The 13,745-nt window shown below is 44.8% G+C and overlaps 1 protein-coding gene across 5 annotated transcripts in view; it reads right to left on the reverse strand.

Annotated features, from left to right (window-relative positions):
• Nucleotides 1-3,001: 3,001 nt before the first annotated feature.
• LOC138769022 (TLC domain-containing protein 4-like) overlaps nt 3,002-13,745 on the reverse strand; it is a 40,591-nt gene continuing 29,847 nt past the window's right edge. For all 5 annotated transcript variants that reach the window (XM_069947197.1, XM_069947206.1, XM_069947214.1 and 2 more), the window contains 3 exons: nt 8,609-8,703; nt 8,080-8,153; nt 3,002-4,840 (listed from right to left, as the gene is read on the reverse strand). In XM_069947197.1, the coding sequence (XP_069803298.1) occupies nt 4,534-4,840; nt 8,080-8,153; nt 8,609-8,703 (476 nt within the window). In that variant the 3' untranslated portion in view covers nt 3,002-4,533. The remainder of the gene's footprint in view (nt 4,841-8,079; nt 8,154-8,608; nt 8,704-13,745) is intronic.

Below are 13,745 nucleotides of genomic sequence, written 5' to 3' on the forward strand. Positions count from 1 at the left end.
GGATATGTCACTGGTAGAGTTAGGGATTAAGTATGTGTGAAGATACCCATAGGGCACGTTCACACAGGACTTTAGATATGTTGCAAAGCCAAAGGCTGTAGTTAAGGCCAGTGCTGGGTGTAACTTGATGGCTGTAACTGAATTTCTTGGCATGAGACATGATGGAAGTCTCCTGGGATAACACATGAGGTGTATCTCCTCTGATGGGACATGATGGGCATCTCATGGCACAAGCTAATGACCAGATCAAAGCAGTTCTCCATGTTCTAGAACAGTCCTGGGCATATCAATGGCTACTAATGCATCAGAAAAAAGGTGAATTGTTGTTTTCCCTAAATGCACAGTTTTTGTAAAAAGCATATGGGGGTCCACCGCAGATCCTATGCTTGTAGACTTGGTGTGACTGTGCATGACATGATATGCGGCCGAGATTACACAGAGGAGATGTGAGCCGTCATTTTTAGTGCGTCATTGTGTCAGTGCTTATACGGGGAGAAAGCGCCCTCTACAGCCGGGATGTGTAATGGAATTTTCCTTCAAAACTCACCAAAATACAGATTTTCTCTTTCAGCATTTTCTCCCTATACAAGTATATAAATGACATAGTTTTTGGAAGTTGGTCTTATTATGGAAAAAACACAGTATACCCCTACACTGTAGTCCCACTCTATACGGTAGTTAGCTGCCATACTTATGTCCAACTGTTAGGATCATATATTGTAAGTTCCACTGTAGTTAGGCCTCCATACTGTATACAACCCCCCTCTGCAGGCAGTCCCCATACTGTATACATCCCCCCTCTGCAGGTAGTCCCCATACTGTATACAACCCCCCTCTGCAGGCAGTCCCCATACTGTATACATCCCCCCTCTGCAGGCAGTCCCCATACTGTATACATCTCCCCTCTGCAGGTAGTCTCCATACTGTATACCTCCCTCTCTGCAGGTAGTCCCCATACTGTATACATCCCCCCTCTGCAGGTAGTCTCCATACTGTATACATCCCCCCTCTGCAGGTAGTCCCCATACTGTATACATCCCCCCTCTGCAGGTAGTCCCCATACTGTATACCTCCCTCTCGGCAGGTAGTCCCCATACTGTATACATCTCCCCTCTGCAGGTAGTTCCCATACTGTATACTCCCCCCTCTGCAGGTAGTTCCCATACTGTATACATCTCCCCTCTGCAGGTAGTTCCCATACTGTATACCTCCCCCCTCTGCAGGTAGTTCCCATACTGGATACATCTCCCCTCTGCAGGTAGTTCCCATACTGTATACATCTCCCCTCTGCAGGTAGTTCCCATACTGTATACATCTCCTCTCTGCAGGTAGTCCCCATTCTGTATACATCTCCGCTTTGCAGGTAGTTCCCATACTGTATACCTCCCCCTCTGCAGGCAGTCCCCATACTGTATACATCTCCCCTTTGCAGTTAGTCCCCATACTGTATACCTCCATTCGCAGGTAGTCCCCATACTTCCCCCCATACTTCCCCCCTCTGCAAGTAGTCCCCATACTGTATACTTCCCCCCTCTGCAGTTAGTCCCCATACTGTATACTCCCCCCCCTCTGCAAGTAGTCCCCATACTGTATACCTCCCCCTCTGCAGGTAGTCCCCATACTGTATACCTCCCCCTCTGCAGGTAGTCCCCATACTGTATACCTCCCCCCTGCAGCTAGTCCCCATACTGTATACCTCCCCCTCTGCAGGTAGTCCCCATACTGTATACCTCCCCCTCTGCAGGTAGTCCCCATACTGTATACCTCCCCTCTGCAGGTAGTCCTTATACTGTATATATCCCCCCTGCAGCTAGTCCCCATACTGTATACCTCCCCCTCTGCAGGTAGTCCCCATACTGTATACCTCCCCCTCTGCAGGTAGTCCGCATATTGTATACCTCCCCCTCTGCAGGTAGTCCCCATACTGTATACCTCCCCCCTGCAGGTAGTCCCCATACTGTATACCTCCCCCCTCTGCAGGTAGTCCCCATACTGTATACCTCCCCCCCCCCCTGCAGGTAGTCCCCATACTGTATACCTCCCCCCCCTGCAGGTAGTCCCCATACTGTATACCTCCCCCCCTGCAGGTAGTCCCCATACTGTATATCTCCCCCCTGCAGGTAGTCCCCATACTGTATACATCCCCCTCTGCAGGTAGTCCCCATACTGTATACCCCCCCCCCCCCTGCAGGTAGTCCCCATACTGTATACATCCCCCCTGCAGGTAGTACCCATATTGTATACTTTCCCCCCTGCAGGTAGTCCCCATACTGTATACATCCTTCCTGCAGGTAGTACCCATACTGTATACATCCTTCCTGCAGGTAGTACCCATACTGTATACGTCCGCCCCCCCCCCCCCCTCAGCAGGCAGTCCCCATACTGCATACAACCCCCTCTGTTGTTGTTACCCCCATACTGTATGTATCCCCCTCAGCAGATGGTCCCTATACTGTATCCCTCCCTCCTCCCCTCTGTACTCTCTTTCCCCCATATTCAATGTCCTCTACTGTCCCCAATGTCCCCTACTGTGCATCTTCTCACCCCTCCATCCTCCCCTGCAGCTTGTGTGGAGCAGTTGGGGGCAGATCATAACAAGTCTAGCCCTGATTGGCTGATGCCCAGCACCCAGTGTCAGGGATCTGGTCAGCTCACTGTAACCACGGCCTATACATGGAGTAGGGCCTATACATGGAGTAGAGCTTATACATGGAGTAGGGCTTATACATGGAGTAGGGCCTATACATGGAGTAGAGCTTATACATGGAGTAGGGCCTATACATGGAGTAGAGCTTATACATGGAGTAGGGCTTATACATGGAGTAGGGCCTATACATGGAGTAGAGCTTATACATGGAGTAGGGCTTATACATGGAGTAGGACTTATATTTCCAGCCTACACCAAAAAGCCTGAAACATGAAGATATGTCACAGTGGTATAAAGTGGCTGACTTGAAGGGCCAGAATCCATTGTTCTGGTTATAAGAACATGAGGCAGAAAAATAATTTAAGCGGATCGGATTTATTTAAAAAGTACATTTTATATTTCACAGATTGAAAATTAGATAAAATTCATTGAATTATGTTTTTTCTCTACAAATCTAGATTTGATCTGTATGACAATAATTACAGGGCGCCAGTAATGCCGCACCCTACCCCATCACTAGAGGAGACATTAGTACAATAAATACTACCATAACAATATACATGGGATGACATGGTCAATTGCAGACATAATCATCTATATATAGAATATCAACTAAAAATGTAATACGTCAGACCCTCAAGACTCTCTCTAGGGTCCCTATAACTGGGGTGTAGCTTTTGGGGGTGCAAAGGTTGCAGTCATACCTGGGCGCTCATATATAAGGCAGTCCAATGACCCCTTTACCACATAAGGAACCAGTATTATACATGGCACTTGGGACCCTGTAACACATTTAGCATTGGAATGGAGGTGTGTTTTTTTTTGTTTTTTTCAAACTCATCATAAGTCCTAGCACCACCAGAGATGCTATGGATTACCAACACACATAATCCTCCATAGACATTCTGTATACTCCATTCATACAGGGAAGCTTGCCCGGGCAAGGGGCATGCCGCATGTAAACAATCTTTGACAACCTTTGAGGCCTAGGGCCTTAAGGTCAGTACTCATTGACAAAGTTTTAGACCGATTTACACTACGAAAGGAACACCATGAAAGGAACACTGATCGATGCACTGTGTATAACCTGAAGGGGTGGAGCAGAGCACAATGTCCCGCCCCCGAGGGACTGCTCTAAGCATAACACAGCGTATCATTTCTACCAGGAATGTTCCTTTAAGAAAATAAGTACTTTGTAATGTTAAATCTTTAAACCTGAGGACTTTTTCTGAAAGTTAGTTTATAGGGTTAAGGCACGTAGTAAAAGTATATGGTGGCTTAAAGGGGAACCCTGGTTTATTAGACCTTCTCAACTACCTTATTAGGGTAATAGAGGAGGGTTAATACAAAAGGAGTCCTACATTCAAACAGCATCTCCCACTCTCTGAAGAATATAACATGTCTGTGCATTACATTTTAATAGGCACTATGTTATTAAACACTCGCTGATCGCTCCCCCCAAAGATTATGGCTGATCTCTATGGCTCAAAGAAGTGGGATAACCCATGATTAACTTATTTCAAGGCTATCCTACTAACAAAAACTAAAGTGGTACACCCCTTTAAAAGCTAGTGGTAATGGGAGGGGCTTAAATATTTACGAGTGGCATATAGCACTTATTGCTGATGACATGCTGGACGGTTGGCCACATAGACCTATATGTCTTAACTTTTCTCTGATACTCTTAGAAAAAAAATAAGATTTTTTTTTTAACCAAGATTTAAAGTAACCCCTGAGGTACAATGTTAGGCGACTCCATCAATACCCCCCTTTGTTTGGTATGCTCCACTATAAAAGGGTCCTTTCTTGGTATGGTCCACAGTGAGTGACCACATACATTAATGTCCTCCTTGGATGCGGCCTCCACTATGAGAGTTCACAGGGATTCAGTCTGCATGGTTCCTTGTAGGTTTTCCTCCAGGTTTTGATTTTACAACCTTGTAAAATCCTCGAAAGATTTTATACATCCAGAAGACATTGAGGATGTCCAATACAACACAGGACACAATCCATGCTACCTGAGGCCCGATGCCCAGACGGATATAACCCTCTGTGCCAAATGTGGCAAAGACTTGAGAGTAGTAGCTTGGTATCACAGCAATTCGGACAATGAAGAAGACAACGGCCATAGCTAACCCATTAACCAAGACAGGCTTAGAGGATCTTGGCATATTAACTGCATCGAAGAACCACCTGGAAAAGACAAAAAAGAAGACAGAATCATAAGTTGTAACACTACTAAATAACAGTGGATAAAAAGTACTTCAGGTATGTCTACCAAAGCATTGTCCATTATGTGAAAGATAATGAACAACTGTAATACTGCCCCTGTGTACAAGAATATAACTACTATAATACTGCTCCTATATACAAGAATATAACTACTATAATACTGCCCCTATATACAAGAATATAACTACTATAATACTGCCCCTATATACAGGAATATAACTACTATAATACTGCTCCTATATACAAGAATATAACTACTATAATACTGCTCCTATATACAAGAATATAACTACTATAATACTGTCTCCTATATACAGGGATATAACTACTATAATACTGCTCCTATATACAGGAATATAACTACTATAATACTGCTCCTATATACAAGAATATAACTACTATAATACTGCTCCTATATACAGGAATATAACTACTATAATACTGCTCCTATATACAAGAATATAACTACTATAATATTGCTTCTATATACAAGAATATAACTACTATAATACTGCTCCTATATACAGGAATATAACTACTATAATACTGCTCCTATATACAAGAATATAACTACTATAATATTGCTCCTTTATACAAGAATATAACTACTATAATACTGCTCCTATATACAGGAATATAACTACTATAATACTGCTCCTATATACAAGAATATAACTACTATAATATTGCTCCTATATACAGGAATATAACTACTATAATACGAACTGGAGAGAATGGAACCGCTGCACATCCCATCTATGGCTGATACTAATGCCGCTAGGCCTATATTAAAAATCAACACCAGAGTGTCTGTATATGAATTGATCAAGCCATATTGCCCCGTGTACCACCGCGCAGGTCCTCTGGTCCACACGGGTCCCTACGCTAACTCCACACCGTGTCGGTCAGCGAACGCCAACCCCGCAAAGCGTGCACGTGCAGGAAAGGGAGGCCATGGAACGGCCCTGCAACCCCAATGTCACAGGACCAGACCCAAAAAGGCCCACCAAAACCCAGCCAGCACCACCGGCGGGGAAGGCTGCCCCCAAACGACACAAGTATGGATATGGTATTACACTTACCACTGCTGCTCTCACAGAATGGGGAAGACATAGGGTCCAGACATGTGAGCACATATCAGCCATAGGTGTGAGGTGCAGCACTCTTTTTCTTCCCTGAACCATAACTACTATAATACTGCTCCTATATACAGGAATATAACTACTATAATACTGCTCCTATATACAAGAATATAACTACTATAATAAAACAACGGGGAGATGAAGTAGAGCGCAGGAGCCGTATCGGCTAAAACAACTTGATCCTTTATTTCATCATAGACGTAGTGCTCATGGGGGAGGGAGGTGCAGATCGGCGTCCTAGCAGCAAACGTTTTCGCGTCACATGACGCTTCTTCCGGCTGTAGACGTCACGGTGGGGAGGAGATGGCTTAAATAGCCTATTAGTGCAATACAAACAACGTGAACACATAATAAAAACAATAAACCATAAATGTTCCAGAGGATGAATACAAGCCAATGATCATATGAACGGGCCAAAGTCATTTCTTTCATTGAGACCACTGGGTCCTATGGCATTAAGCCTACTGATCCAGATGTAAAGTACGTGAGCTCATTACGTGTAAGACCTGCTTTGTAATCTATGCTGTTATATGTCCGTGTGGACTATTCTATATTGGTAAGACCAAACGCGCAATGTGCATTCGTTTCAAGGAACACTGCTATTCAGTCCGGTCAGGGAAAGGGGTTCCCTGGCTCATCGCGCATGTGCGTGAAGTACATGGAGGAGAGACTAAAGGGTTACGATTCCTCGGACTTGAAAGGGTGTTTACACCCGAGGGAGCGGGCAATAGACACCTGTTTTTACTCCGCAAAGAGACCATCTGGATCAGTAGGCTTAATGCCATAGGACCCTGTGGTCTCAATGAAAGAAATGACTTTGGCCCGTTCATATGATCATTTGCTTGTATTCATCCTCTGGAACATTTATGGTGCGTTCACACCTACAGGATCTGCAGCTGATTTTCTGCAGCAGATTTCAGTTAAATAACTGAACACAGCATCAGATTTGATGCTGTGTTCAGTTATTTAACTGAAATCTGCTGCAGAAAATCAGCTGCAGATCCTGTAGGTGTGAACGCACCCTTATGGTTTATTGTTTTTATTATGTGTTCACATTGTTTGTATTGCACTTATAGGCTATTTAAGCCATCTCCTCCCCCACCGTGACGTCTACAGCCGGAAGAAGCGTCATGTGACGCGAAAACGTTTGCTGCTAGGACTCCAATCTGCACCTCCCTTCCCCATGAGCACTACGTCTTTTATTAAATAAAGGATCAAGTTGTTTTAGCCGATACAGTGAGTGCGCTCTACTTCATCTCCCCGTTGTTTTGTTACAGTTGTTTTTCACTGAGACGCACCCCGTAGCTATTAGTCGGATCCGTATAGCCAGACTGTCCTTAGCCGTACGGCTCACATTCCAGTGCACTTCGTTGATTCATGCTAGGTGGTGCCGACCCTTTCTTCTTTTTGTTGCATAACTACTATAATACTGCCCCTGTGTACAAGAATATAAATACTATAATACTGCTCCTATATACAAGAATATAACTACTATAATGAATATTAAGGAAGAAACAGGTGCCGGCACTGTCTGAATACTGCTCAAACAGTGGCTGTGCACTGGAGTCGGGTAAGGGGCTTAAGAAGGTGCACTGATCAATGGCCGCGGTGATCAAACAGAGACAAGGGCAGTACGATGTGTATAGGTAGAAAAAACTCCAAGCACTCACCGGATGAAATGATCTCTTTGTGCGTTTATTCAGACATCACAGGCAGGGAGCGGTGACAGGGGTGTGGGAGCGTGTAGCAGTCTGCTACACCCCCCCGCACCCCTGTCACAGCTCCCTCTCTGTGATGTCTGAATAAACGCACAAAAAGATCATTTCATCCGGTGAGTGCTTGGAGTTTTTTCTACCTATACACATAACTACTATAATACTGCTCCTATATACAGGAATATAACTACTATAATACTGCTCCTATGTACAAGAATATAACTACTATAATACTGCTCCTATGTACAAGAATATAACTACTATAATACTGCCCCCCTATAACAGTGCCCCCTGTGTGCAGTAAAGTGTATGTGCAGTGATTATGTAGCATGGTTCCTCTCACCTCTGATTCACAAATGGCGTTGACAGTTCAGATATCAACCGAAAATTTGCAAAATACGGTAGCACGCCACGATTCTGTGTAAAAAAAAATAGAATTATGGTAGACAGTGATAAGAAATGATGGATGTGCTGTATTCATTATAACTACAAAAGGCCTCATCTATCAAAGTGTCCGATCCATCAGCAAGGCCAAGAGCCGGAGCATTGTGAGTTGTGTGACACGTCTGGAGTACAGAGCCATGTAAAGTGATGCCACAGCGCCCTCTAGTGTGTCTGCCTGCAAGTGCAGCTACACATTTCTTTTATTTTTACATTACTTAGAAGCTTAGTTATATTGTTTTGCCTAAACTTTTCTTTTTCAAACTATTTTTCAGCACATCATAAAATGTGTCCGGAGATTGGGAATAAAGTGAGGGAGGGGCCCTAACCATGTGACTGTATGAAGCCCACATACTGCGAACCTCATCATGACAGACGGCAGGACCCCCACTGCTCGTCTTTCTGGGGCGAGATTTCCCCCCTGTACGTACCAGAACATATCCGTATGAGTAGATCACTGCAAAATGGTGGCAGACCATGTAGGGGTCTTTCATCTCCTTCCAGAAACGAGCAAAAAGCAGCAAGTCTGCAAAAAACATAGGAGGAATAGTAATTTACACAAATCTACCTTGGGTGCACAGTCTTATTACCAGGGAAGTGGATGACTACTATGATGGTGCCCGTGCCACCCTCTGTATATGATGTGTACAAGGCATGACGACCCCCTGCAGGTGTGCCCACCTGTGTACTGCACTACAGAGGGTAAGGAGATCCGGCACTACAAGACACTATCCTTACAGACCATAAGAAAAGCCTGTGTATTTGGGCCTGAACTCTTGTGTTACTCCACAGGGCACCCCAATAATCTATCCATACAGGGACTTATAATATATGCTAGTGTTCCCCTTAAAATACAGTTCACTTAAAGGAGAAGTCCAGCAAAAAATGTTATTAAGGTATTGTATTGCCCCCCCAAAGTTATAAAAAATTAACAATATACACTTATTATGGTAAATGCACATAAAGTGTTTTTTTTCCCTGCACTTACTACTGCATCAAGGCGTCACTTCCTGGATAACGTGGCGATGTCACTTCCTGGATAACATGGTGATGTCACTTCCTGGATAACATGGTGATGTCACAACCCAACTCCCAGAGCTGTGTGGGCTGTGGCTGCTGGAGAGGATGATGGCAGGGGGATGCTCAGTGTCCTTCCAGTGCCCTGTGTCCCTCAGTGTCCCCCTGCCATCATCCTCTCCAGCAGCCAAAGCCTGCACAGCTCTGGATAACATCCATATGTTATCCAGGAAGTGACATCACTATGTTATCCAGGAAGTGACATCACCATTTTAACCAGGAAGTGACATTACCATGTTATCCAGGAAGTGACATCACCATTTTATCCAGGAAGTGACATCACCATGTTATCCAGGAAGTGACATCACCATTTTAACCAGGAAGTGACATTACCATGTTATGCAGGAAGTGACATTACCATGTTATGCAGGAAGTGAAATCACCATGTTATCCAGGAAGTGACATCACCATGTTATCCAGGAAGTGACATCACCATGTTATCCAGGAAGTGACATCACCATGTTATCCAGGAAGTGACATCACCATGTTATCCAGGAAGTGAAGCCTTGATGCAGTAGTAAGTGCAGGGGAAAAAAGCACTTTATAAGCATTTCCCGTAATAAGTGTTTCCCTTACGTCCCATTGGCATCACAACATATGGGGTAAATTCGCCCCTGCGAGCCCCTGGGACGAAGGAATATTTAATGAAAAAATAACAATTAAATTTTAATCCCCTCCTCCATGAGGTATAAATAGGCTCCACCTCCCCCTAGACCTCAGTCTTTTTTTACTTCGTTGCTGTTAGCCCTAGGGGACTTTGTCCCTCCTCCGTTTTTATGCTTTGTTAACCTGTTGCATTCAGGTTTTCTCTCCAGGTAATGATTGCTGGGATGCCGCTGGAGCCGGTGTCCAGGTAGTATCCTGATATTTGCTTCTGCAGGTCTTAGCTTTTAAGTTTTTCTTACCTAGTGCGTCTTGGAACGCACTCTGCGTGTCACCGGAGCCGCTGGCTTTTCTTCCAGTCGCGTTCGACTGTGGAACGCATCGGCGCTGCGTGCATCTCAGCACTGCGGCATCAGTGTCATGTCACTTCCGGGGGCCGGCAGCGGCGCGTCTCTCTGCATGCCGGATTAGCTGTGTGTTCAAGGCAGAAGGTAAGCTGTTGCTACCTCTAGGTCTGGCTGTCTTCCTCTGGAAGGATTTTCTGTGGCTCATTTGAATCTAATAGAAAACATCTGAGTGCAAAGTGCTGCGATCTCTCTTCTATATGCTTAAAAGTAAGTGTTGCTGCCACCTAGTGTCTCTTTCCGATATCACTCTAGCCAGGCTAGTGGTTTATATGTATTGTAATACATTGATTATTTGCAGATGTCTGAAATGGAGACCAGTCCTGCTGCTGGCAAAAGACCTTCTAAGGAAGCACTTCATGTGCCGAGTGTGAGACTCCTCTACCTGACGGCTATGGATACCGTAGGAGGATCATTTTTTCCAGATAAGATTCATCCTTTCTTTCATAAAAATATTTATGAATGCCTAAAAATATTTATAATGCCTAAAAATATTTATAATGCCTAAGTACGCTGTCCTTCATGCAGACCTAAACCTATGAGGAGCCTGATGTTCAGGATGTAGTTGTATGGGTCAAGGACTATGTGCAAAAGACTTTAGCGGCTAATGAGAATCGCCGCCCGTGTCCTAAGTTAAAGACCAAACGGAGTATTTCTCTCTCTACTCCCAGCCTGTGAGTATATTACTTTATGGCTGTAGGATTATGGTCATTTTCAGTTTTACTGTGATTGATGAAGTTAAGTCATCATCTTCTTCTGAAACCTCTTCTACTTCTGAAGATGAGAAAGAATTATTCAGGGGGTATTTCACAGCTGATAGAATTCACAAGCTCTGCTAAGCTGTGCAGGCTGAAATACACCCTGAGGAAATAGAAGAGGATAGGATTGGTCGTCCTCAAAAAAGCCTAGGGCTTTTTCTGTGGGTAAGACTTCAGTGTCTATGTTACAGGCGGAATGGAAGGAACCGGAAAAGGCTCCGGGTTTGAGCAAGAGGTTTAAGACCTTATATGTTCTCAAGGAAGAACAATGTAAGGACTGGATTGAGCCTCCAAAGGTGGACCCGGCCATAGCCAAACTGTCAAAATGTACTGTGCTGCCTGCGGAGGACAGATCCAATCTTAAGGATCCGATGGATAGAAGGGTGGAGGTAGCCCTCAAGAGATCATATACGGCAGCGGCAGCCCAAGGGGCAGTCTCCATTTCTTCTTTGAGGTTTCTAGAAGCCTAAGAAGAGGGCTGACCAAGGTCCAGGAAAATTTGGAAGGTAGAGCTAGCAGGGACAAGGTCCTTCGCTCCTTAAAAAAGGTCATTATGGCCATTGACTTCCTCTGCGATGATGCATCTCAGGGAACCAGGTTAGCGTAAAAAAACTAGTACGCTCTCAACCGCTGCCGAAGGGCGCTATGGTTAAAACCCTGGGTTGGAGATGCTAACTCCAAAATTCAGCTCTGTAATATGGAGTTCCAGCCAGGTAGGCTGTTTGGCTCTGAGCTGGATAAATTAATGGAGGAATTGTCTGACAAGGAGGGGAAGTCCCTACCATTGTCCTATAAGAGCGGTGATTCCTTTCGCAGAGCAAAATCTCCTCAGCGAGGCAAAGGGAGATACCAGTACAGAGGTCGAGGAAGAAACTATTCCAGAAGAGGTTCTGGGAAGCAGCAGAATAAGGACACCAACAAGAAACCAGATTTCTGACGCAGAAGCTGTCCAGTGGGGGGACGTCTGAGTTTGTTTCTCCCTGCCTGGGAAGAATTAAGAAAAGATCACTGGATGTTAAATATTATTCAAAATGGTTATGTCCTTCATTTATCATCTCTTCCTCCTCCAAGATTTCTTCTGTCAAGAAATCTTAAGCCAGAAAGACACTTAGTCCTAGAGACAGAAATTCTTTACCTCCTTTCCATTGAGGCTCTAGAGGATGTTCCTTTATCCGAGATCGGTCAGGGAGTTTACTCCCCAGTGTTACTAGTGCTGAAGCCATCCGGAAATTGGAGGCTTATTATAGATTTGCGATATCTCAACAGGTGCATCATAAAGAAGACGTTCCACATGGAGAACATAAGATCGGTAAAATCTATCCTCCAGGAGGGAGATTTTATGGTCACCATAGATCTACCGGATGCATATCTTCATGTACCGATTCTGAAGGCTCACAGGAGAGCCTTCGCCATCCAAATCCAGGGGAAGGTAAGACACTTACAATTCAAAGTCCTTCCATCCGGAATACCTCCGCACCCTTTGTTTTCACAAAGGTAGTGTCACCATGATGGTTCGCTTCCGTTTACAGGGGTTAAAGTTATCCCTTACCTGGACGATTGGTTGATTATGACTCAGACTCAGGATCTTCTGAGAGTTCAGTTGAACTATGTCCAGGACATACTTCAACAATTAGGTTGGCTTATCAACATAGAGAAATCAGACTTAATTCCTAATTCCTCCTCGTCAGGTATCCATAAGAACATAAATGCGCTTTCTAGGGCTCCTTACCTCAGCTGCGGACGCGGTGCCATGGGCGTTATGGCACATGAGATTTCTTCAGAGAGAAGCACTAACAGTATGGAACCGAGGACTGAAGGACTTGGATGCGAGGTATGTTCTATCAACTCAAACAAGACCTTCTCTAATGTGGTGGAGACAAGTCAAACATGGAGTTTTATTTTCAGAACCACACTGGATAACCATCACGACAGATGCTTCAGGAACAGGTTGGGGAGCTCATCTGACAGTCATCACGACTGCAGGATCTTGGAGTCAACAGGAATCCGCTCTGCCCTCCAACGTGAGGGAGCTCAGAGTGATTTACCTAGCTCTTCTTAATTTTTCTCCTCCTATTTTACAGAGAGCAGTCAGAATCCGGATGAACGACAGGACCTGTGTGGCGTACCTAAACAGGGAGGTACCAGATCCCCTTCTCTCCTCAGGGAAGTAGAGAAGATTTTTCTGTTGGGCAGAAACCAGAAAAACCAGACTCTCTGCGATTCATATCAGGGGTGTCGACAATATATTGGCGGATTGAGTCGAGGCCTGACATTACCGGGGGAATGGTCTCTCTCAAGGAGAGTGTTCATTCAGTTAACCCAGAGGTGGGGGCTTCCTCAGAGAGACCTCATGGCATCAGCAAGCAATGCCAAACTGAGGAATTTCTGTTCCCTTTACAGGGCAGACAATCCCACGGTAGTGGACTCAATGACAATACCATGGACATACCAGCTGGCGTATATCTTTCCTCCCATAGCCATGATTCCCAGAGTTTGACGAAGATCAGTCTAGATCAGTCGTCAGTAATAATAATAACTCCCTTCTGGCCGAAGGGGTCATGGTTCACCCTGCCCATGAATATGAGCAGAGGGGAATTTTGGAGGTTACCTCTGCATCCGGATCTAATATTCCAGGGTCAACATCTGTGCAGGAATCTTCCAGCCTCAGCTTGACAGCTTGGAGACTGAGAGGACCATATTAGACTCTAGTTCTTCTGAGAAGGTAT

This window comes from Dendropsophus ebraccatus, chromosome 1 (genome assembly GCF_027789765.1).
Source record: "Dendropsophus ebraccatus isolate aDenEbr1 chromosome 1, aDenEbr1.pat, whole genome shotgun sequence".
NCBI lineage: Eukaryota > Metazoa > Chordata > Amphibia > Anura > Hylidae > Dendropsophus > Dendropsophus ebraccatus.